At 38.9% G+C, this 25,209-nt stretch overlaps 1 protein-coding gene across 3 annotated transcripts in view; it reads right to left on the minus strand.

Moving 5' to 3' along the window:
• The window catches only part of LOC149231281 (haloacid dehalogenase-like hydrolase family protein), a 574,449-nt gene that overhangs the window by 490,747 nt on the left and 58,493 nt on the right, over window positions 1–25,209 (minus strand). For all 3 annotated transcript variants that reach the window (XM_089379150.1, XM_089379151.1, XM_089379149.1), the window contains exons 6-8: window positions 11,222–11,280; window positions 10,495–10,613; window positions 9,880–10,018 (exon numbers count right to left, since the gene is read on the minus strand). In XM_089379150.1, the coding sequence (XP_089235276.1) occupies window positions 9,880–10,018; window positions 10,495–10,613; window positions 11,222–11,280 (317 nt within the window). The remainder of the gene's footprint in view (window positions 1–9,879; window positions 10,019–10,494; window positions 10,614–11,221; window positions 11,281–25,209) is intronic.

Here is a 25,209-nt window from a genome sequence, read left to right on the forward strand (position 1 = left end):
GAAAACTATCTTCGCCAGCATGGGATCAAACATCAAACAATTGTGCCTTATAATCCCCAACAGAATGGAGTAGCTGAAAGAATGAACAGGACAATCTTCAATATGGTACATTCCATGATGTTTTTCAAGAATGTAAAATTGATATTTTGGGCTGATGCAGTTCTAGGTGCTGTGTATGTAAAGAATAGATGTCCATCTAGTGCTATTAGAAACAAGACTCCTTATGAAATGTGGTATGGCCACATTCCTTTGGTAAAGCATCTCAAGGTCTTTGGTTCCACATGTTATGCCTTGATACCTAAGGAACAAAGAAACAAACTTCGTGCAAGGAGTCGTAAGTGTATCTTCTTGGGTTATTCAAATACCTCCAAAGTATATCGTCTCTATGATGAAGTTAATAAGAAGTTTGTAGTGTCTAGAGATGTGATCTTTCTTGAATCTTCCAAGGTTGACAATGTTGTTGAGCGGCAGCTTGATCACTTGGATAGATTCGAACATGCCAAGTCCTTTCAAGAATTTGATAATGAGATTCCACATCTTGAAGGGGGGATTCCTATACTAGATCAATCTGTTGAATCTTCTTCTGAAGCACTCTCTCCCCCACATGAAGCTCCAGCCACTGATGACAATTTGAGTGACGTGATTGACAGAATTGGGAGACTCAATCTTGATTCAGTCCCAACTCAGTCAACTGAGCAGTCTGGGCCATCTCAAAAAGGTCCTCCAAAATGGCTGACAAAAACACTTGAAAGTGTTCATCCTAATGAGGTTGGAAAAACAGGAACAAGAAATTCAACAAGGCAAAATGGAGGAGATGTAGACGATTTTGATTCACCTGTTGTTATGAATGTTTCTTATTATTGTGAATTGAATTTGGCTACAGATTTTGAACCAACTTCCTTCAAAGAAACCGTTTCTCATGATAATTGGAAAGAAGCAATGCAAAAAAAATATGATGCCTTCATAAAGAATGGCACTTGGAAGCTAGTTGATCCTTCATTAGGAACCAAACCAATTAGCTGCAAGTGGGTCTACAAGAACAAGTATAAAGTGTGAAAATTCCTAGATCTAACAATCTCAGGAATCCTACTGCAACCATCTGAATATACTTCCCCTAGAAAGCTTATTTCAAATATCTTCATGAAACATTGAAGTAAATCACTGAAGGAGCCTACACCAATTTAATTATGATTCTAAAACATAGAAACTGAGCAAGGAAAATAGAAACACATAGGACACAATTATTTTTGGACAAAAGTCCCCAGAAAAACCCAATGCAAGAAAATGGTGCAGCAACTCTGAGGGTTTTATTATTATGCAGGAGAAACTCTAAAACAATTCTAGGATGTTGAACTAGCAACCCAATACAGAGAGAATACTGAACAAAAGACTGGTGAAATGATCTCACCCTGTCACTGGAGAACCAATGATTGATCCTGCTGCTTTGGAGGCTCTATGTCACTCTCTGCGTCACCCCTCCTGGTTATTATGCTGCCTCTCCTCTGGATCCTCTGCTGGCTGAGAAATCGACCTTCTGCCTCCCAGGTTCACACCCTAGCTTCTGGAAACTGCATTTCGAGTTCCCTCAGCAAGAACTCAACTTCCCCTCAAGGATTGTGTTGGCCAGTGTCAGCCTTCCTCCAGACGTTTTTTTGTTCTCCTTCTGCCTCGTACTCTCCAGAAATTCCTTCTCCCAGATTCTCACTGCCCCTCTGCTACAAGATCTCCTCAATCGATTTTCCTCCTGAGAACTTCTCACTTCAGAAAATCGATTTTCTCAATCTCTCTGTGTGTTTTCCAAATGACCCTCAAGCCCCTTGTTATATCTTCCCATTGGACAACCAACGGCCTAGATTAAATCATAATCAAAGGCTCATATTGTTTTGGCTTGATCCATGAATTTTTCTAGAAGTTTCATCCCTAATTAGATTTATACCCATTAATATTTTAATTTTCCTAAGTTTAGACTTAGAAACCCCATTAAATATATTAATTATTTTAATAAAATCACTTCTGGGTGGAATTTCCCAAAACACTTTCAGGGTTCTTTGGAATACTTGTGTCCAAGCCTCCCTACAAAATTTGAGGCTTAGAGCACATCTGATGCTACCCCAAATCAACACTCCCTCTTAGCGAGGAATGTGCTCTAGCAATATACTGTTGTTGCATACTACTCTGACTCTGAAGCATCGTCCTCTACGCTGTTGATGTCTGACATGCTGTCCACCAACCATTGCACTGTTGTAGATATTGTATTGCTGCCTTTGAAACTACCACTGCCAATGCTACATATGTATTGCAGCTCCCTCTCAAATGTTGCATCTACTCTGCTACTAACACTGCCACTGCTAACACTGCATCCGTACTGCAACTTAGTTGCTGAAAGAAGCAACTGAAAACACCCAAAACTGGACAAGTATCTAGTGGATACTCCTCGATGCTGAAATCCTCAGTGCTGCTAGTCCCATGCTGCCTTTGAAGCCACTGCATTGCTGAAGCTCTGCACTATGCCTCCTTGCACTGCTGCCTCTCTACTCTGCGTTGCTCAGTCTTTGACTCTCCTAGCCACTGCATCTGTCGAATCAACACTCCATGGCACCAACTGAAACTCCACCATCCCGCTACTACTGATCATGGGCTCCTGTAGCAAGGTGATGATCCAAGAGGTGGGCTCCTCAAGGATCCTGCCCATCTGTAGCTCTATCAAACTGCAGTTCTATATCATCCCACCTACCTCCTGGAGGTATCTTGGTTGTCATGGCAAACTCCTCATGTTCAATCTTTGCGGCTGCAACATTGGGATCATGCTTCTCATCCTTGTCATTTTTCTTCAAAGGACACTAGGATGCATAGTGGCCCATCTCGCCACATCTGAAGCACTTCACCTTGGAGACGTCCTTTCGTCTTTGTTGCCCCTGCTTTCCCTTCGATGCAAGGGTTGCGTTATCCTCTTCCTCCACTTTAGGCTTCGACCCACTGCTGCTGCTACTCCTGTCAAGTTTGACCTTGAGCAAGTCTCTCCTCAGCTCTTCTTGTTTCAGAGCTGCCCACATCTCATCCCAATTTGGCAATGTTGCTCTGCCCAAGATACTCTGGACAAAGATTTGCCACTCATCCGAGACAAAATTTAGAGCCCTCAACCAACTTACTACTGCCAATGATCTATTCTCTCGAGCATTTCCTTCCTCAAGAATGAGTGAATGAATGCTTGCCTCTTCTTCCCCCTTCTTCGTGATTAAATAAAACAAATGGCTCTAAAAATCATAAGGGGTTGGAAAGGGATCTACATGTACACCATCCATGTGTCCATGCCAACTTTTATTTTATTTATTTATTATTACATTTTCTTCGTTATTTATTTTACCTTTTCTTTGTTATTTGTTGTTTTATTTATTTATTCATATATTTTCTCTTCGTTAATTGTTATTTTATCTATTCTTCGTTAATTTTTATTCTATTTATATTAATATTATTTTATTTACTTTATTATTATTATTATTATTATTATTTATTGATTTATTATTATTATTATTATTATTGGATATTAAATAAAGTACTCCTGCAAATTCCAAGAATCTCCAATCAAGGGGAGCTACTCCAATCAGCGAATGCAAACTACCTTCTGCGCCCAAGAGAACATACAAAACTAGGTGAAACTTATGCAAACATCTCAAGTGGACCCCTGAATTGGACTCCCAAATTCCTCACTAAGAAGACACTCGAAGTTTTTCGAAATGAGGGCGGAATTTTCGCTTAGAATTCTTGTACTAAGCAGCACTTCCCTTCTTGTGCTCGACAGCTCCAAGAGAGTTTGATCTCATGAGATAGATAGCAAAAAATATGAAGAATGAGAGCCTCCTTGTGATATTTATAAGTGTTGGTCTCTTCTCTCTTGGTGAGCCCTAATCTCCACTAGTTCGCACCTCCCGCACTTCCCTTCTTGTGCTCGACAGCTCCAAGAGAGTTCGATCTCATGAGATAGATAGGAAAAAATATGAAGAATGAGAGCCTCCTTGTGATATTTATAAGTGTTGGTCTCTTCTCTCTTGGTGAGCCCTAATCTCCACTAGTTCGCACCTCCTTTCTCTCTCTCCTCTCTCTTCTAGTGCGAATTCTTCATGTGGTTCGAACCCCCTTCCTTGTGGCCCCCACATTCCACTAGCAAACTAATTTTCCCTTTTTCTCTAATGTGCATAGCCTTCTTTTCTCCAAAAACCAAGTGGGGTCTATGTTGAGAAATCTATAGGGCAATGATTAGAGTGATTTATCTTTCCTTGATAACTGCTTTTAATGTATTTTAACTTTTTCTTACTTATTAACTTCTTTACTTATCATTATGTTTGTATATCATAGCTACCAAAACAAGAAGAACAAGAACACAGAATATAGGCTGCAAGCCAGGGCCAAAACCTCTCCAATTGAGAGGAAAACCCACAAATCTCTTCTCTTCCTTATAGATTCTTCAATTGTCGAATTCCAAGACCTCTAGACCAAGACCAAGTACAACCTTTCTGGATGATGTGCTTTCCTTGAACAAGTCAAACCCAGTCAAATCTCTTCCAGTAGCACAACTTCGACCTCCAGCTATAGAATTTCAGCCTCTACTGTAGACCTGAAATTTTCGGCCCTCCAACAGTTGTCACTGCCACATGTGTGAGCTTCGTTTAGCCTTCTAAGGCTTCCTTAGACCTTCGCTTAGCTTTCTCTTCCTTCTGGAGCCTGAGGATGGTTTTTTGTGACATTCACTTGACCTTCTTTCTTTCCCTTCTTCAAGATCAAACTTGTAGAAGAAAATCCTAGATCTGTTGCAAAAACCATAGCCTTCCTTTGCACGTGTGAGAGAGAAATATCCCAAAAACAAGTCTCCTTTGTCCTCTTCCTTCTTTGCTTGCCTTCTTCTTGTTCCTCGTTTGCTTGGATGAGAGAGAGTGATGAATGTCCTTCAAGGAGGTCGAGTTTCCTCCTTTATATATAGACTTCTCAAGGTGGACGTGGCTCCTCAAATTAGGCCAACTTGGTCTTGAAGGGTATTTTGACACTTTTAATGACAAAAATAATGTTCTTTACAAGTTACAATGTGCCCGATGGGGTCTTCAACTTATGACAATGACTCTTTTGACTTCTTGACCTAGGACTGACCCCAGAAGCACTCAATTGGTGCTTGACCTATAAAATAAAAGACCTTGAGCATGAAACCCATGCTCCAAAAATAGTAATAATTATTTTCTTTCATTTTACAATTTACAAGAATCAAAAGTACATTTCACATTTATGAAGACCGAACCTGGTTACACATTTTTCAACAATCTACTCAACCCGCTTTTCCTAAGTCACTAAATCATCAAAATGTCAAAAATACAAAAATGGGATATACTTAACATAATTTTATTTAGTGGGGATATCACACCATTTGTAGTATGATCTCGTCCTTTTTTTATGTATAGGACAAAGCTTAGTAACTAGGTCAGCGTCTCAGATTTCTCTTAGTTCAGATCATGCTTCATAGTTACATTTCAACAATATCATTGTACATAATTTACTCAGATTCGGATCCTTAGTGATCAATTAGCAGAGTCCCAAGTTCTAGGTAATCATCATTACCAACACTAATGGCATAAACGCTTCTAAAACTGGTAGCATTGCTTCTTTTGACACTTTTGTTGCAATGGACACAACTGAGGATATCCATATGGAATATAAAAACATGGTGGAGACTAATCATGATTGCAATGGAAAAATCAATCCAGCAGACATATATGAGGCAACTTTGATAAGCCCTATACCCATACAATTTACTAAAATGCCTCGAACATTTTACTTCTACAATTATAGACTTTGGAACACTAGGACAAAAGTTGATCGGATGTTAGGATGCCTCAGAGATCTTGACTAAAATTCGATTGCATCAATTGCATACCCCTCTACATGGCTCCACAAATGTATGTAGCCTCACGAATCCCAGTGGTCATGTGATACATATTTAAAATTCATTGTTGGCATCAGAAAAAGAACTTTATCTCACAATGAATTGTCACCTTAGACCGTTATAGACCTAGATCAGAACAGGGGTCGGATCCACAGCTTCAAATCACATAAATTTTCATAGAAAATCAATGTCTCAGTAGCTCAAAAAACAGATTTATGATGCTTCAGGTCTTGTATAAGAGATTCCACAGGGGTCGCACATATAGAGCCATAGAACTTATATAAAGCACACACAAAGATCAGATGCCTACGAAGATCAGATGCCTTATCACAGAGAGAACTCACATGGTATCGCAGTCATACATATATATAGCTTCAGACTTCGTATCATTTGACATTTTAATTTGTAGCTTGAAGCCTCAAATCAACACAAATTCTTCAATTTGTTACTAAACATGATTCGTATCCCATAATAGTCTTACAAAATTCACATGAGATGCCACAGAAACGATTGCATAGAGAGGCCTAGTAACTCGCATACCATAGGAGAATAGAGCTACAGGGATGCTCGCATGAAGGTGCCACAGAACTCGTAATTCGGAGCCATAGAACTCGCAATTCGGCTTTGGACGCCACTAAGGTGAGTTTTTGAATTTTTAATGCCACAGTGATTCATATGACCAGACTTCGTCTTCTTACTAACATATATGAACAATGGTATTCCACAGAGATACAATAATTTTGCAAAGAGAAGCTCACAGATAATGGAGTCATAGAGAAGGTCGCATATTGCACATATAGGTTTGCATTTTTCTTTCTAGCAAAAGCACACTAACATTTCCAAAGAACACAACTCGGATGACCTTAATGCAAATTATCAACATAGACTAGATCACAAGGGCTTGGATTGTTAGGAGAGGATTTTGGATCATCACAAAATTTAGATCATTAGAATTTCAACCCAAAATTGACATCACAAAAATCGGATCTTAGATCACACCACAAAGTTAGGAACCACAGTGTTCGGGCTAGATCACTGTCTTCGAATCATTCCATTGTACCACGGGACCACAGAGAGGTAGTGACTTAGATAGCAATATTAGAGCTTGCATAGTAGGGACATAGGAGCTCACACAATATAAAATCTCGTAAGCACCATTATAGGACTCTATTAAGACAGATCACAGAGCTTGGATCCTATGTTAGCTTGCATAAGAATTGCCATAGAGTAAGGAAATTTTCATATGTAAAAATATCACAAAAAATAACTCAAAAAAATAGCCACAGGTCGGCGAAAGTTCAGAGAATTAGGTGCCATATCACAGGAGGACAAAAAGCTCGCTTGCATAAACCGAAAAATAGTATCTTACATACCTCAAAGGATACTCGATCCTCTATCACAAGTCGAACCTTTGTTCTATGGCCTTCTAGCACAGTAGTCATAGAATTCGGCCATCTCTTACAGGATTATTTGCCACAGAATTTGCCTTGCTAGAGAAGCTCGATTGTCATAAGAGAGAACTTTACTTGTATTCACTGCTCTTCAGCGTCGCTCTGATACCATGTTGGAATTTCTAGGGCACATAAGGTAGAAAAATAATATCCTTCAATAGGTAACTACTTCTAATGATTAGTTAGCATTAATAACATTTAATACCATTAAGTAGTTACACAAAAGAAAAATTCAACTATTAAATATGAAAGAGCAGTAAAAATAACCATAAGACAATAAGACGAGACACAAAAAATTTAGGCATGAGGCCAGGGCAAAACCCACAAGGGTAAAACCCAGAAAATTATTTCCTTATGAGAGAGAGAGAGTTCCAGATTCATCAATAAATCAAAAATAACCATAGCAAGATAATAGTCAAACCAGTAACCAAGAACAAAATCAACTGCCAAGCCATGAACCAATCCCTCCTCCATATTTCCAGCCTCCTCTTTCTGCTCCCAACTTCACTGGATCAGAGATAATCAAGATAGAATCAATGTGCCAAATGATGGAGGAAGGCTCTCCTTTATATAGACTTTGAAGGGGTCGAATGGGTGCCTCATAGGGGCCCAACTGACCTAAAAAAGATGGGGGCGACTTGAATATTTTTGGGGGCAAAAATTTAAATTCAAATTTTCCAACTTATTTTCAAGATGAAAATACCAACCATGGCTACCATATTTCCAACAATGAGGACTATCGTTTTTTCTTTGCATTTCTAAGATGTTTGCTTGTGATAGTGAGTGTGAGGTTGTAAGTGGTAATGTAATAACAAACTTCTCTACTTTTCATTATTGTTCATCCATATATGTTGCTGCTTTTCTTGAATAGCTTTCTATTTTGGAAATACAAGAGAAATGATATAGTGAGTCTCATATTCGCAAGTTAAAATTGCTCCTAGTTAAGATAGGTTAGATAGAACTGCGTTCTGCATTTAGATTAAAAAGCACTGTAGATTTTGCATTTCACGCTCTATTTTGCATTCAATAGTAATGGCTGCCCAGCCAAAATACAAATGGGTTCTTTATTTCAAATGGTGTGAAATCTAATTGATACTCTACATTAGGGAGAACCCATTGCTGTTGAGTAGGGCACTTTTCCCACAACAACAAGTTCTCATCATAATAATGTGCATGAAATGTCAATAAGCTCCAAATAGCCTAGGGCACTCACATATGAAGCTCAAACCCACATCAAACCATAACAATCGCTGGAACCCCGTGTGAAACACATAAGAGAAAGGAACAATGTGAGATGTACCCTCCCAACCAACGAAACGATGAAAACATCGGCACAACTCTGATATAGAGATCTCCATTCTGAATAAGATACTACCTCAAGACATCATCACGATGTTGAATATCAAGTAACAGAAAACACTGCCAATACATAGGAACATGAACCAATCACTTTCACTATCCACTTTTCTCTAGACATCACACACTAATCATTGAGCAGTTAGTCATTTCAATAGAACCATAACGATAATGCCAGGAAAAGAGTGCGCATCCATAAAATGTTCCTAGATCACACTAATCAACTGTCTGGAACATCTGCAAATATTTTCTCACATACGGTAGAGTGCTCAGAATCTTGCTCATACTTGAGTAACACTATTAAGTTTTAACTGCTTGTTTTTATCAGGTTACAAGTCATGAGGCCTACCAATGTTTAAAACAAATTAAAAAATTAATTGTTTTAAAATAATAGTATGAAAATGGCAATTATATTGTTAGAAATTGCTGGGAAATGTTTGAAACTTTTCCCAAACAATTTTGAACTATTTCATGTCATTCCTGCATCGACATCAGTTCCTATAAGAAAACAGCTGAAAAACATTTCAGTTGCATAGTTTTGTAGGAAGTGAAAGGTTCCATTTAAATGCCCACATGCCTATATTAATAGGAAGACATAATTGGCCTCCTTAAATAAACCATTGGCATTTTAAAGGGAAATGTTTACATGGAACTTCATCTCAGCTTCTACTTGGTAATTAGAATGAAAATATGAATTTGTTACTCTGAACATTTATTTTCCCCCTTGTTTTATGAAAATGCATCATATACTGATTCATGGAGTAAAAAGTTACATCATGGAATAAAGAAAGTTGCATCACTCACCCGACAAAGATGATTGTTTTGGCCCATTATCAGGATAAGGGTACCAAGAGATATTACAGTGGCATCAGGAATCAAAGCTCTTAGATTTCTTCATAAAGAAAATTGTTTTTGGATAAAACCAACAAACCTGTAATCCTGGACTCCTCTGTTTCTACAAATATTATGGATATTTGACATGCTAGGGGAAAAAGTAGCACCTTTGCACGCAAAATATGATAATTGTTTTTATTTATAGAAAGTTGAAACTACATATTATGGAAAATACATAATTATGCATATGGTATTTCTTAAAGCATATTACCCTGGTAATTTATATGTAGTATTTTGACACTTGTATCTTACCCTCCAGGAAACAAGATTTCGGCATCAAGCACAGACTGTATATCTGGAATATGTCCAGCACTAGTTCTACCCTGGTGAACTTCTAAGTAAGCCTCCTGTTCAATTTCCATCTGCCCAACCACCTGATCACTCTTCTCATCTGCAGTAAGTTTTGCAAGTCAGAAATCTTCACAGCATGTAAAAGATTTCATACTAGCTGTCTCTCCTGGGAAGCATTAATGTCTTTCAGAAAGACCTCTTTGAAATGTCAAAACCTGCAGAGAGAGCTAATTCCAAATGCTATACATCACGTATTTCAGGGTTAAGGTAGAATGAAAGTATTGTCACAGTATGCTAAAGTAAGATAAGTGATTTCACAAGTATTTATCTCAATAGGAAGATGCATAATTTAGAGGCAACAAATGGTTACAGTTGTGAATTGAATGTTTATTCTCATATGGCTAGCAAGTTAGGAACCACTTAATATCCACATTGACAATATGAAGACAACAATTAAAATTTCCCCCTGATATATCCAGGCAGAGCCATGCATAGATAAGGAAATGTAAATGTCCTCTGACAACATTGCATGTCATTCCAAAGCAGATCAGTTGCGTTTCTCAAGTTAATATTCACCAGATCTTCTACTGTTGAGAATGTCACTAACAGAAATGTTTCCTATGTCCTTTCTGATAAGTGAAGGCCCTGCCTGAAGAAGCTTCTCCTCTGACAGTGTGGTTGTTACTGCTATGCATCTGCATCCAACAAGGAGTCAATCACAAGCAACCCATAGGATTCTCTACTTACCTCCTCAATGACAAAAAATAATGATAAATCCAATATAATTTACATTCCTCAAAATTAAAGAAATTAACTTTGCATGTGCTTGCCTATTCATAAAAAAGATGACAATGCCAAATCAACTACAGGAAATACTACTTATACTGCCCTTTTCTCTCCAAATGTCCTACAGTTATACCAACATGACTGTTCTCAACCATGTATCATGAAATACTTTTGAATTCAATAATGGTGTTGTGATGCAGTGCTTATAAACTTCATAAATCATATGGTGTAAACCAGGTTTGCAGAAGCAACGCATATGAATTTGGTAAATTGGTTTCCAAGTATATGGAGAGGAACGAAAATCCTGTAAGATGTTATTCAATAGGAACAGCTGCACTTGCTCAAAACAACTGATCCCTAATGTGTTGTACAGCATCACCAATTTTTATTAGCAGAAATGTTTAGAAAACCTCAAGTTCGAAAAGATTTTGCATATGATGTGCATCAGCAATCAAAATTGCCAGTATGGTTAATGTGTTGTCGACAAAGAAAAGAAAACTATGTCTGTTGCACTTGCCTCATTTTTGCTGCATTGGCAGCTTGAACACCTGCAAGAGCGTCTTCAACCACGACACACTGTATCCATGTCAAGGAAAAACCCAAGAACAACTAATTAACATATATAAAATGATATTATTTCATCACTATCCAGTTAACCAAACCATCCATTCGGTATAAAAAATTATAACACACAAGCAAAAAAAATGGCACTATTTTAGATTAGCCAAAATATAAACCAATTTGACTTATGAGCACCAGCTTAATGCCTAAACCACGTTGAGACAATTTTGCTTTAATCAAAAATATTCCTATAAAAGCAGTGCTATCATCCCTGATAAATTTTTCTTCAATTCTAAATAAAACACTCACACAGTATGCTTTATTTTTATTTTATGTTTTTTTAAATAAGGCTTCCTTTGACTATTATTAGAACAATAATTACAGTGATTTATAACCAAAAAAAAAATCAGACCAAACATGCAGTCACCACAAGCTGTACTAATACTTTAAACAAGTCACAAAGGGTTTGACACGTGGACCACAGACATAAAACAATAAAGGCCAATGCACTGAGAGCTCTGTGATTTTCCTTTTTCTGGTGTTCCTTATGGCATGGTTAGGATGGACTTTCAGAGTTGGGGGCAGACAGATCACAGGTGCAAGTTGGCATCATCAGCAGGCCCAGGGGCTTTTGGAGGGGTTTTGAGGAGTTTCTATGAGATCCGATGGCATTCACTTGGTATATTACATCATCCACACAGTTTTCCTTTTGTTCCAGTGCATTTCGACAACTTTCAAAAAACAGAGTTATTAATGGCCCTGACTCAATTAATTACGCTTAAGGTGGCATTCTGGAAGGAATAATTGACAAAACACCTTAGTGTAATAGCTCATTGGAACCAGAACAAGAAAATCTACAGGATGGAATGGTTAGAAGGGAGTTTCAGTGGCCTGAGGAGGCATGGTGGTTAATTTACCAACTTCCCACATTAAAATGATATTTTAATTTAGGGAAATGTGCTCAATGATTAAAATCAGTGTTGAAAATATCGGTATTGGTAAAATATCGGCGAGGGTCCAAAAAATATCTTATCGGCAATATCGGCAAATATCAGCAAGCATAAAAAATGGATAATAAATTCATTTTTTTCAGATTTCTAAACATATAAAGCAATAACAACATGAACTAAACACATTGGCACATAAATATGAAGAAGGCACTGATATATATGATGTCAAATAGAAATGATACATCAAACTTCAAAGGCGATACCAAATCCTGCTGATCCCTGATAATTGTCCAATCAAGGACTCAAACAAAATAACATCACATATCCTGCTAATCCCTGATAATTGTCCAATCAAGGACTCAAACAAAATAACATCACATATATAAAACTTTAAAAGTATTTCATCATCATGAGTTATAAACTTATATGCAGCAAAAGTTGCAAAACAAATAAAACTAGCAGCTATCTATCTAAGACCATTGGCCTCTCCCTAGCAGCTTTCTTTCTGTCTTGTTCAGCAATTGCTTCAAGAGTTTTTTGTATAACCTCTATACTAGAAACCATACAAGGCATTACATCTGCATCATGTGCAAAGAGTCTAGCCAGATGGTATTTCAATCGTGTAACCCCTCCTGACATCTTGGTCCCACACAATTTGCATGATATATATTCCTGATTTGCCCCACCAACAGCCTCCCCATCCTCCCAAAATGGGTCCAAGGCTTTTGGCATATTTGACATTTGTAGTTAACTAATTCAAACCTAGGGCACAAAAAAAAACAAAAAATTGGCATTAAACCCCGCAACACAAAAAATAATAAGTAATAACCACCTCATTTAAAAAGAGTTACTACATTATTTGCATTTTGCAATGTGAATGAAAAATGGCAATAAGAGGGTGCATAAGAAAGTTGAAAAACAAATGAAGCTTGCTGTCCAAATATGGAGAAAACCCTTGCATTGGCTCGTGGGCATGAAAATCATAGCAAATGGAAAAAAATAAAGAAACAAAATGTTGGTAGGCAAAGAGGCAAGCAAGCATAACCCTAAATCTATGAAAAAATCATTAACATAAGGGTTTTTAAGAACATACCTGTTAATGAGGGAAATGAAGTTTGTCTCACTATTCTTCAATCTTTGATCCACAAAAAAATCTTAGTTGGTGGTGATAATCGTTGTTTGATCCTCAAACCCTCCTTGACAACCACCACAAAACTCTTCCCCTTCCTTCTCCAACACTCAGAAACAAAAATGAAGAAAAAAAACAATTTTTCCTTTTTCTAGCCACGACAAAACACGCCCGGCGATATTTTATATCGTCTCGCGATATTTTGCCGAGATATCGCCGATATCTCGGAAATATCGCGATATTTCGGCTCGCCGAAAATATCGCGATATTTCTGATATTCGATGATATATTGCCGATATTTCTTCTTGTATGAGAGGTTGAGAACCCAATTCTCTACTTCAGCAGTAGCCCCGGGACGGAAACCCTCAGCCCCCTTGGTGAATTCATCAAGAATTCACAGGAGAGCTCAGCAGTGACATTTCTATTCAGTTTTGGAGGGCCAGCACAACATTGGAGCAGATTCTTGAGGCCAGTTTCCCATCTCAGCTATTTTATTGTATCATCATGTAAACCCCTATTTATATTATAATAAAGTTGAGGTTCTTGTTATGGAATTGCATGCATTCTATCTGTTGTATTTTACATGGCAATATTTTGTTAATTGAATGGTTATTTTATGAAGAATTTTTTATTAGGCTAGAGTTCTGCAAAATTAGCCAAATATCCCATTTGGGACATTACAGTGGTATCAGAGCCGGTCTTCATGCCAGCCTGAGGGTTATTTTATCTATTAGCCGAAGACGTTGAAAACACAGTTCCTGCAATAAATGAGAATTTATTGAAAAGGGTTCAACAAATTTTTCATATTGACTATGCGACAATTTTTCTGACAATTTGTTGCAGACATAATAAGAATTCAACAAAATTCCCCAATATTGCAAGTGAGCAAGACTTGTGATTTATTTTTTCAAAAGAGGCCATCACATTATTAAAGAGACCGAGTTGGGTACACTGAGCGGAAGCCGAATGTGTGATTCGGTGGCGGCAACCCATTACGTGGCACCAAAGTCGCGTTACTTCTTGGCAGGGCCAAGAGTATTTTTTTGTTTTTCACCACCAAATCAGATTAGTCGACGTCAAAAGGTGCACTCTGAATCAGGTCGGGCCGCTTCTATTGCCCAACAGAGGTCAAGCCAAATTTTTTCTAGGAAACCAGGTCAACATAAAATGGAAATCAAGTTGTTGGGGCATGCTGAAGATCGAGCGACTGTTGTGAAATACCATGGTGCGTGTGGTCGTTCAATCCAAGTACATGGAGGCCACAGGCACAAAATAAAAGTCAAAATCTTGTCATGGACCAAGCACCATATTGCGCAGATCGAGAGCTACTAGGCGGAGTCGAGTATCTCATCATCAAATTGGACAGAGGCGCGAATTGCATCAATACTGTCTCGTTGGACGTCGTTATTCCAGCGTCAGACCAGGGCTGAGATTAGAATTTGTCACCACAACAAGACTGATCAAAGCCGTTGTATTCATTGTGGGCTGTCATAGCAAATTTCACGGGAAAACTGTATGCAGAGCAGGTCGAACGAAGTGAACTACCTGTGATGTCCCATTTGAGATTGATCTAAGTTTGTCTACTAGAACAACGACCAACAAGCGATAATAGTCTCTCGCTGAAGGCGAGATCTTGATCTTGATCTTGAGAGGAGGAACGTGCTGATCAATTGCCGTCAATTTGTTTGTTGGAGGTTAAGTATTGGCCGAGAGTGAATTCTCTCCTGAAACATTACAATTTTGGGTCTGCATAGGAGCTAAGATCGGGCGCCAACGCCATCACATTATTATTTAAAGATTAATCCCTAAATTGAAACTGATATAATTCCATGACTGTGCAAACCACGGAACGTGACTCTAATAGCATGTGCATGTGATTGCATATTCATGGGATCACAGTGTTGTCATGACAAGATAAATTTGGCCATTGCGCTGACTCTCTGGTGATCATCCAAGTGCTCGATCAAGTTATACTTGGCGACAGAGCGTTGATCTGGTGTAAATGCAACCATGAAGTATGATGCAGAGTATATGATGCATGGGTTAAGACTGAATTGCAAGGCCGTTTTCATGTCTGGAAGGCGAAATTTTTAACAAAATCTTATCAGTGTCCACGTAAAACATAAATCAATTTGGCTAAGGCTGAGTTTATCATACTCGCGGGAGACAATCTGAGTTGTTGCAACAGCTCAATCAATTGCCAAGTTTGTGGAGAATCGACGGCCATCTAATGGAAGTCTTTTACACACCGTTAGCATACATGGGAAATGGGGGCATGCGTAGATGGCGTCATGTCTTGACTATCTTAAGTGTGTGGGACAAAGATATATATATGGTGCGCATGAAGCCAAGCGCTATATTGGTATAGTATATGAGACAAAATCGCTGGGATCGGGACAGAATTGTTCAAGTTCTCTGCGGGAAGATCGTTGAAGGCACTGAGATTTTATTCTCAAGAAATTCTATTGTCACAGTCATCTTCAGGCCAAGAGACAGAGTGCAGGATGTGAAAATTCCGAAGTCTTGAATCCTACTGCAGTAAATGATATTATTTGCAGTTTCTTACGGCAAATATCGAAATAAAAAAATTGTAGCCTTCACAAATTAAATACTGAGGAAAAATAAATGCAAGGAAAATTAAAGAAATGCTAGCACACATATAAGCATATTAACACAGTTATTTTTGGACAATCATCCCCAAAAAAACCCAATGTGGGAAAACCAGTGCAGCAAATGAGGGTTTCTTTATTATTCTTCAGCAGTAATTCATGTACAAGATATCGGACAACAAAAATAGAGAAAGAAACACTGAGAGAAATTTAGTATTAAATTTCTCACTCTCCACAACGATTCTCTGACCCCGAAATGACCCTTCTTCCCTTACGTTGGTCTCACTACGTCATCCTCTGTGCAGTGCCCTGATGAACTGCGTCCTCTCTCACGCTGACCCTTCCAGAATTTATCCTGCACTCTCAGACTATTGTTGATGCCCTCTTTCTCTCCCCTGCAACTCACCCTCCGACTCTATCTTCTCTTGTTGAACTTCAACCACTGAGAAAAACGATATGCCTAGGCAACTGACTATCTACACTGGTGTATTCTCCATCTACTCATTGACTTTTTCTTATAATCTTATGTTGGAGCACCAACGACCAAGATTAAAACATAATCAATGGCCCAGATTAATTCCTTGTCAATCCATGTGAGTTTCTAGATGATTCTCACCACATCTCAATTAATATTGATTAATTAACCATATTCCCTAAGTTTAGAGGTTCTAGAAGTCATGGCCTTGGTTAGGTCTTATGACCTCATGTTGACCTGGAGTGTGACAATTTGATCATGCAGATGTTCCAATGCTTCTTCAGCATTAGGAAACATCATCCTGATATAGTCATAAAACACATGAAGTCCATTTTGTCCTCATTTATGGGAGGCCATGATGTCATTTGCAGGAGGTTGCAGTCTAACTTGTTGGCCATTTGGAGGGAGGAACAGTGGGTTTTACCTGTTGCTTATGAACTAGCCGAAAGGTTAGTTGAGCAAAACATTGGATTGTTCAGGAGACGGTTGACCCAGGAGGAGTTGTAGTGGATTTATGGTGACCAACCATGCAACAAGAATGAGCTGAGGAGGAAGGGTCTTTGCTTCATCTGCAAGGAACCTTGGGGACCTGACCACTCATGCTTGAGAGATGTAAAGGAGATGGCAGAGGTAGAGCAGGAGGATATTCCTTCTATCTTTCAGGATGAGGACTCTTCTTTGGATGAGTTCATGGGGTCATACGAACGTGCCTCTAGGGAGCATGAGCAGTCATGTGGAGTTGCTGACAGTAGACCATATTTATATTCCAGTGTGTATGGTGATAACTCAGTGGACCCTATGGGAGACATTTGGGATGATGAGTCACCAGTGATGATTCAGCAGGAGCAACATATGGTGGAGCATGAGTCAGCTCAAGAGGATGATATGCACAATATGCATGATGAGCCCTTTGGGGAGAGTCAGTTGGAGGTTCATGTTGAGCCCATGATGGAGGAGGATGAGTAGCCATCCTTGGGGATGAGGAGCAAGCAGATGTACAGACAGCTAGCAAGGTGGCATTATTTGCAGACACATGTCCTCAAGAGTTGCGAGGGTATCACGGGATAGGTTTGCAGGAGGCTGGTAGACTAGAGGAGCGTGGAGTTTCCAACTTGATGAGGGTGGATCTTTTTGAGATGGTGGTGCATCCATATTTGGGCAGACCTACTGATGAAGTGCAGGTACTTGCACAGGCAGTTAGTAGAGTTGCAGTACTTTCAGGGAGTAGCCCTCTCCAGGAGTACATAGACTAGGCTTGCAACGCAGTTTGACCACTTATACCAATTACAGGGAGAGAATCAGGGTTTTCTCGATGGATACTATTGATTGACCAAATAGAGTTGCGTGAGTTGGACACATTGCATCATAGGGGACTTATCACATATACAGTTGCCTATGCATCTGATCCTTCCCACAGGATGGATTGGCAAGAGATCATGAGTTGGTATCCTATTGATGGTGTGATACTCTTAGTCAGGGGCGTAGTAGAGCGGGGACCCATAGACATGTCAGATACTACATGCCCCAGTTGGCAGTGGGATACAGGTTGACAACTCTTCAGCATTCCAATTTCCATCCCAGCAGCAAGAGAGTGGGATTAGCATTGAATTGAGTGGGATTAGGAGATGTCCCAATCAATTGTCGATACTTAAGAGGGATTCTCCAAGTTAGGTCCACCAGCATCTCTACTTAACTTCTTAAAGTTCATCTCCATCGGTGTGGCCATGGACTTGCATTCTACCATTCCAAATCTCTCCAACAGTTTCACAACATATTTTCCTTGAGAAAGAAAAATCTCATCGGGCCTTTGCCACACCTGTAAGCCTAGGAAGTAATGCATCAATCAAGGTCTTTCATTTCGAATTCAGAGGCCAACTCCCTCTTGCACTCAATCATCAGAGTCTCACTATCTGTCAAGAATAAATCATCAACATATAAAACCAAACTAAGCGGCATACCCTTGACCACTTTGAAGCAAAGGTTCGGATTGACATTCCTTCTTGTAAACCCAAGCTTCACCAGGTAGCTATCAATACAAGCATACCAGGCTTTAGGGCTTGCTTCAATCCATAAAGTGCCTTCTTCAACCTACAAATGTGAGTCTTCCTGTCACGTACTTCAAAGACCTGTGGTTGTTCAACATATACTTGTTCCTATAGTATGCCATGAAGAAATGCAATCTTCACATACATCTGGTGAAGTTTTCAACCCTGGCTAGTAGCAAGGGCAACAATAGATCTAATAGTTAGTATAGCGGGCAACAGGTGGAAAGATAGCATCATAATATTCTCCCTCTTTCTGGGAGAAAACTCTAGCCACAAACCTTTCCTTATATTTCTCAATGCTCCCATCAGCTCCATATTTGATCTTGTACAGCCATTTGTAGGTCACAACAAACTTCCCTTTAGGTCTCGGAACAACTTCCCACACATCATTCTTCATAATAGATTCATATTCTTTGTCCAAAGCATCTTTCCAAACCTACTCTTTCACCGCTTCTGCAAAGGTGGGAGGCTCAACTTGTATGATGGTGCTCATAGCTACAACATATCCATGGTATCGGCATGGCTTCTTGCTTTCTCTAAAGGTTCCTCTAGCAGCAGCATGTCTTTTAGCATCCTGTAAAGTATCCCAAATCCAAAGTGGTCTCTTCCTAGAAGGGGGATCACATGGAGGAGGATCCAAGGAGTCCATAGGTTCCATGGAATCATCAGCAACATCTTTCTTTGGCTCAGGCAAAGAAGGACCTTCTAGTAGGTCAATGTCATTATCCTTCTTGTCAATAAGAGGAGGAGGAATATCCCTTGCTTTTCCAAGCACAACATCTTCATCGAAAGTCACATTGCTACTAAAATCGATATTCCTTTGACCAGGCACATATATTCTAAAAGATTTAGAATTATCACAATATCCAAAAGCATACATTTCTTTCCAGTGGCTTCCAGCTTGTTCCTCTTGTCCTTCAGCACATGAAAGTACACGAGGCAGCCAAAGAACCTCGAGCTTCACACCTGTGAACACTTCTTTGGGAGTCTTGTCACCCAGGGCTTGATGAGGAATCATGTTTTGAACATAGACTGTTGTATTAGTGGCTTCTCCCTAAAGGAACTTCAACAGCTTTTGATCATGCAACATGGCTCGAGCAGCTTCCATGATGGTCCTGTTCTTTCTTTCAACCACACCATTCTGCTTGGGATTATAAGGTACAATGGTCTCCTTCTTGATTCCAACCTTCTTACAAAATTCAACGAACTCATTAGAAGTGTATTCTCCACCATTATCAGACCTGAAGGCCTTCATTTTTTCCCTGCTTGATTCTCTATCAGTGCCTTGAAATCCTAGAACATATCAAATGCTTCGTCCTTGTGCTTCAAGTAGAATATCCACGTCTTTCAGGAGAATTCATCCACAAAGATTATGTAATATAGATAGCCACCAAGAGATTTAATCGGCATGGGTCCACATAAATCAGAATGTATGAGTTGTAAAATATCACTAGTCCTTGCTAGAAGGGAATGGTCCCCTCGACTTCTTTCCACTGGCACATCCTAGACATACCCCATCATGCTTAGTTTGAACTTCAAGCATTCCAGAAACCATCCTCCTTACTTTAGGTAGGGCTTCATAGTGTAGATGAGCAAACCTTCGGTGCCATAACTCACTTTGATGATTGCTATCATGTATCATTGCTCGCAGCGGTCTTCCATTGACTCTATAGAGTCCTTCAATTCTAGATCCCAAGGTGAATGCATCTCTCATGCAAGATTCCATAAGCCAAGTGAGGACTTGCCCTCTTATGAAGGAAAAACTCATCCCTTTGTCTTCCAAGGCATATATAGATACAAGATTCTTCTTTAATCCCGATACATACATAACATCATGAAGAAGTATGGTTTCCCCATAATCCAAATGAAATGTGACATAACCAAAACCCTTCACAGGATAAGTAGAATTATCCCTAAGAATTATCTTTAGATTAGTCTCCCTCTTAACCAGATTTGAGAGGACTTCATGATACCCAGAGAAATGTCTAGAGGCTCCACTATCTACCAACCAACTATCACATGAATCCGGAGGAGAGGAACTAAAAAGAGCATAAATAAGAATCTATTCAGATTGAGTAGTAGCTGCATTATTTCCATACTTTGAATTTCTTGATATCTTTTGAGGAGGATGGTCTTCTTCATGTTCTTCAGTAGCATCTCTTCTTCTTCTATCATCTCCTCTTCTTCTATCATTAAACCTGTTGTTGAAGCCACGATTGTTGTTAAACCTTGGAGCATCTCTCTTTTCCAGACAATCTCAAGCATAATGACCATGTTTGTGGTGGTTGTAAAATTCAACTTTTAATAATTCCCTCTTGAATCTTCTATTGGAATCCTTGAATTCTGTAGTAGCATTTCTTGAATTAGATGGTCTTCCTCTTCCTTTCCTTTTCTTATCTTGAGTAGCAAATTTAGAGGGCTCTCCTTCTTCATGCTTTTTGAATCCTTCCTCTAGATATCATCATAGTTTCTCCTTGAGAGCACTTGTCAACCAGCTCATCAAATGTCGGAAACTTATCATTGTTACTAATAGTTGTAATGAATGTCTCCCATATAGGAGGAAGACCTTGAAGAGCAACATGCACCAACTCTCTATCAAACATAGATTCTCCAACAATCAGCAATTGATCCCTGAGTTGAGATAATCTCATGAAGTATGATTGTACAGTGTCTCTTTTGTTCATCTTGATGTCCTTGATTTGATTTTTCAAGGAGAGAATGTGATTCAAAGTGTTGACCTCATACATCCCAACCAGTTTGCCATAGATATCCTCAAACTTCTTCAACATTTCAATGTATGTAAGAAAATGATCTTTCAAAGAATCAATAAGTATTTTCTTGGCTTTGATCTCACCTTTCTTATACTTGGCCTTCGCAGCAGCAGGGGTATTTTTCGATGGCTCAGGTACTTTTCCTTCCACCTATTCCAAAACATCATTTTCATCCAATTTCACTTCCAACCTGATTTTCCAAGCAGCAAAATTAGATGAGTCACAAAGCTTCCCTGCATCCTTTGAAGTATGAGGTAAACATCTTGACCAAGTAGCATCTTCCAAATAGATTCCTTCAAAGGTGATTTCTATTGTCTCTTATCTCCTTGGGCTTGTCTTCACCTCAGCTCTGATACCCTGTTAATTTTCCAATGTTTTATGCTTAGCACAATCACTTAATCCAATTCTTCTTCAATTAGCAATCACTTTTCAAATAAATTCAATCTTCCAATGACAGTAAGCAATTGTAGATAGAACAATAATTCAAATGCAATAGAAGACAACCAAGAACAAGAACAAGAGGGACACAAGATTTGATCAAACCCCACAAGGGGGAAAACCCTTTCAAAATTCTTCTTCTATTAGATTGTCATCAAATGTTCAACAGAGAGATACAATGTTCCAATTCATCAACAATGAGTCAAAGGTCAACAACTTTGACTATCCAATTCAACTAACCAATATCCAATGAGAGATGAGCCCAAAAGTCAAATATGATCCAAAGTCAAAGTCTGCAATTTTTGGGGAAAGTCAACAACAGTGAAATATTCCCTAACCAGTGCAAAGTCAACAATCAGAGTTGCTCCAAAAAGTTTGGTCAACCTACCAATAAATGCGGCCTTCCTTGCTGGTCAAACTTCAATCAAAACAATGAAAACTCTACCCTCACAAATTTGATCAAAGTTAACCTTTGACCTATGAAAACCCTCGCTGCAGGTCTGTGGTCAACCTTGGTCAAACAGCCTAGAAAAGTTTGGTCAAATTGCCTTTGACCTCAGCCTTCTAAAATAGATCCATATCTAGTCAAACCAAGTCAAAATGAGCCGTCTAAATAGACCAATAGACCAATCCCTCCTAGCATTCCCACCCCTAAATCCAATATCTAGAAGTGTTTAGTCACTTTTGGATGATTTTTCTGTTGGAAAATGTAACTATGTTCGGTCTTCATTAATGTACGTGAGTCATGTAATGTACTTGTCAAAAGAATAAGGAAAAGAATTTTTATTATTGTAATAATGACTTATTAAACCATGGGTTTCATGCTTGGGTCATCATTATATTAGTCAAAGTCCCCATTGTGGACTCCTAGGATTAATATTGAGCTTATAGAGTCATTGCACATTCAAAGAGACCCTTCTTGCGCTTTTGAATCATGTAAAAAAGTTTAGTATTGAGTCAAATATGATTTATGTATCCTCCACATCAAGGCATCTTAAGAGAGACCAAGTCGGCCTAAGGAACCTAATTCGACCCACAAGAAGCCTATAAATACTAGCTAGTCGAAGTCATTTGGAGCATCATCTCTCAAGCTAGTTTGATATCACAAGAGTAGCTAGAGAAGTGCGAAATCTGTTGCCGTGAAGCCGAAGGAAGTGCGAGTTTGGGAAAGTCTAAGGAGAGGAAGAAAATCAAACTTTTGGTGCCTCTCTCTCTATGTTTCGTTCTCTAGATTGGGAGATCGAAGTCTCCTAAGTTTCGATGTCGCCAGAAGTTGTTGTGTAGTCGAAGCTGTTGGAAGGGGTCGAAGATCTGGAAGGCTGACTTGGTGTGGAGGGAAGGTTTGGTCTTGGTCTAGGGTGAAGAGTCTCAAAGAATACTATAGAAATGAAGAATTATCTTGACTAGGTTTTCCCCTTGAGGGGGTTTTTTCCCTGACATGGTGCCTATATCTTGTGTCTCTTGTTTTCTGATCTTCATACACACATAATATGGTAATTTCTTGATGAAAGATAAAATAATAAAGAAGTAAAAGAAGCCAACACACTCACAAGTAATTATCAAGAAAGGAGAATCAAACCCTAATATAACTACTTTGATTTTCTAACATGGTTTCAGAGCTAAGGTCAGGAAGAGTCGAAGATCACTTTGTTGGCATAGATTCTCCCTCTATGATGAACTATAAGAATGGGTATCAACATTGTTGGAAACTGGATCAAGAAGGTCATCTACTACTTGTTCAACAAGGTCAAGAGTCAAGGATTCTTAGCTGCCCTTACAGGGTCTCTTATTGATGACAACGCTTGGATTATTGATAGTGGAGCATCGAGACACATGACAGGTGAAAGCAAACAAATTCATACACTATCAAAGGAGCCATCCTCTCATGCAGTGGAATTGGGTCACAATAAAAGCTATGTTGTTAGAGGCCTGGGATCAACATCATTGAAGCTAGATAATGGATCAAAGTTGCATCTCAACAACATTCTATATGTTCCAGGTTTGAAAAAGAATTTGTGTTCTATTTCTTGTTTAGAAGATAAAGGGGAAAGAATTGTTTTTGTTGATGGAAAAGTATTGGTTTGGGGAAAAGATTCTAGCATTGATAAAGCTAGGGTTATTGGAGTTCGTGAAGGAAGTCTTTATAGGGTTATTACACCACCTCCTCAAGCTTTGGTTCATATGGAAATAAGTCCCATTGAGTTATGGCATAGGAGGTATGGTCATCTACATTATAAGGTCATCCCTACTCTTAGTCAACTAGTTCATGGTATTCCTCATATGAAGTTGGATCATGAAGGTGTGTGGAAGCGATGCTCTTTGGGAAAACATACTAGAAAGCCATTTCATAATAATGAAACTAGGTCTAAAGAAATATTAGACCTCATCCATTCCAATGTGTGTGGGCCCATTTCTGACAAATCACTTGGAGTTCATCTCTACTATGTGACATTTATTGATGACCATTCTAGAAAGACATGGCTCTACCTCCTCAAAACAAAAGATGAAGTATTTGTATTTGATAAGTTCAAGGAGTTTAGGGCTGAAGTGGAAACCCTAAGTGAAAGAAAGATAAAAACTCTAAGGTCCGAAAATGGTGGGGAATACACTTCTAAGGAATTAATTGCATATTGTAAGGAAGTAGGTATTAAGAGGGAGCTCATTGTTCCCTATTATCCTGAACAAAATGGATTGGCCGAAAGAAAGAATAGGTCAATTGAAGAAGGCATTCGAACTATGCTCCTTGATCAAGATCTACCAAAGTTCTTATGGGGAGAAGCAGTGATGACTGTCGTATACATTCAAAATAGAATTCCTCATAAGAGTCTTGATAATACAACACCCGAAGAAGTATTCACAGGAAAGAAGCCGAGTGTGGATCACCTCCGAATCTTTGGAAGTCCAACATATATCCATGTTCCGAAAGACAAGCGAAAAAAGTTGGACTCTACAAGTATCAAGGGAATATTCGTTGGTTATAATCTTTCCTCAAAAGCATATAGAATTTACATAAAGGAAGTAGAGACAAGTACAAAGCAAGATTCGTTGTAAGGGGTTTCTCTCAAAAGGAAGGCATTGATTATAAAGAAACCTTTGGAACGACAGCAAGGTACACTACCATTAGATCGTTGGTTTCATTGGCTGCTACAATGGGGTGGAATATCCATCAAATGGATGTTAAGACCACATTTCTGAATGGGACCATTGATGAGGAAGTGTACATCGAACAACCCGAGGGCTTTGAAGTGAATAGCAGGGACTCTCATGTTTGCAGACTTAAGAAGGCCCTATATGGTTTGAAGCAAGCACCTAGGGCATGGTATGCAAGGATGGATGCATATCTACTTAGAATTGGGTTCATGAAGAGTTTTGTTGATTCGAATCTCTACATCAAGGTCATGAATAATGAGCCTGTCATTATTCTACTTTATGTGGGTGATTTATTCATCACAGGTGTAGAGTGAAGAATTCAAGAATGCAAGAAGATGTTGGCAGCGGAATTTGAAATGAAGGATCTAGGACTGATG

Source organism: Pinus tabuliformis, chromosome J (genome assembly GCF_031772625.1).
Source record: "Pinus tabuliformis cultivar Carrire ecotype Pingquan chromosome J, CPIR1, whole genome shotgun sequence".
Taxonomy (NCBI): Eukaryota; Viridiplantae; Streptophyta; class Pinopsida; order Pinales; family Pinaceae; genus Pinus; species Pinus tabuliformis.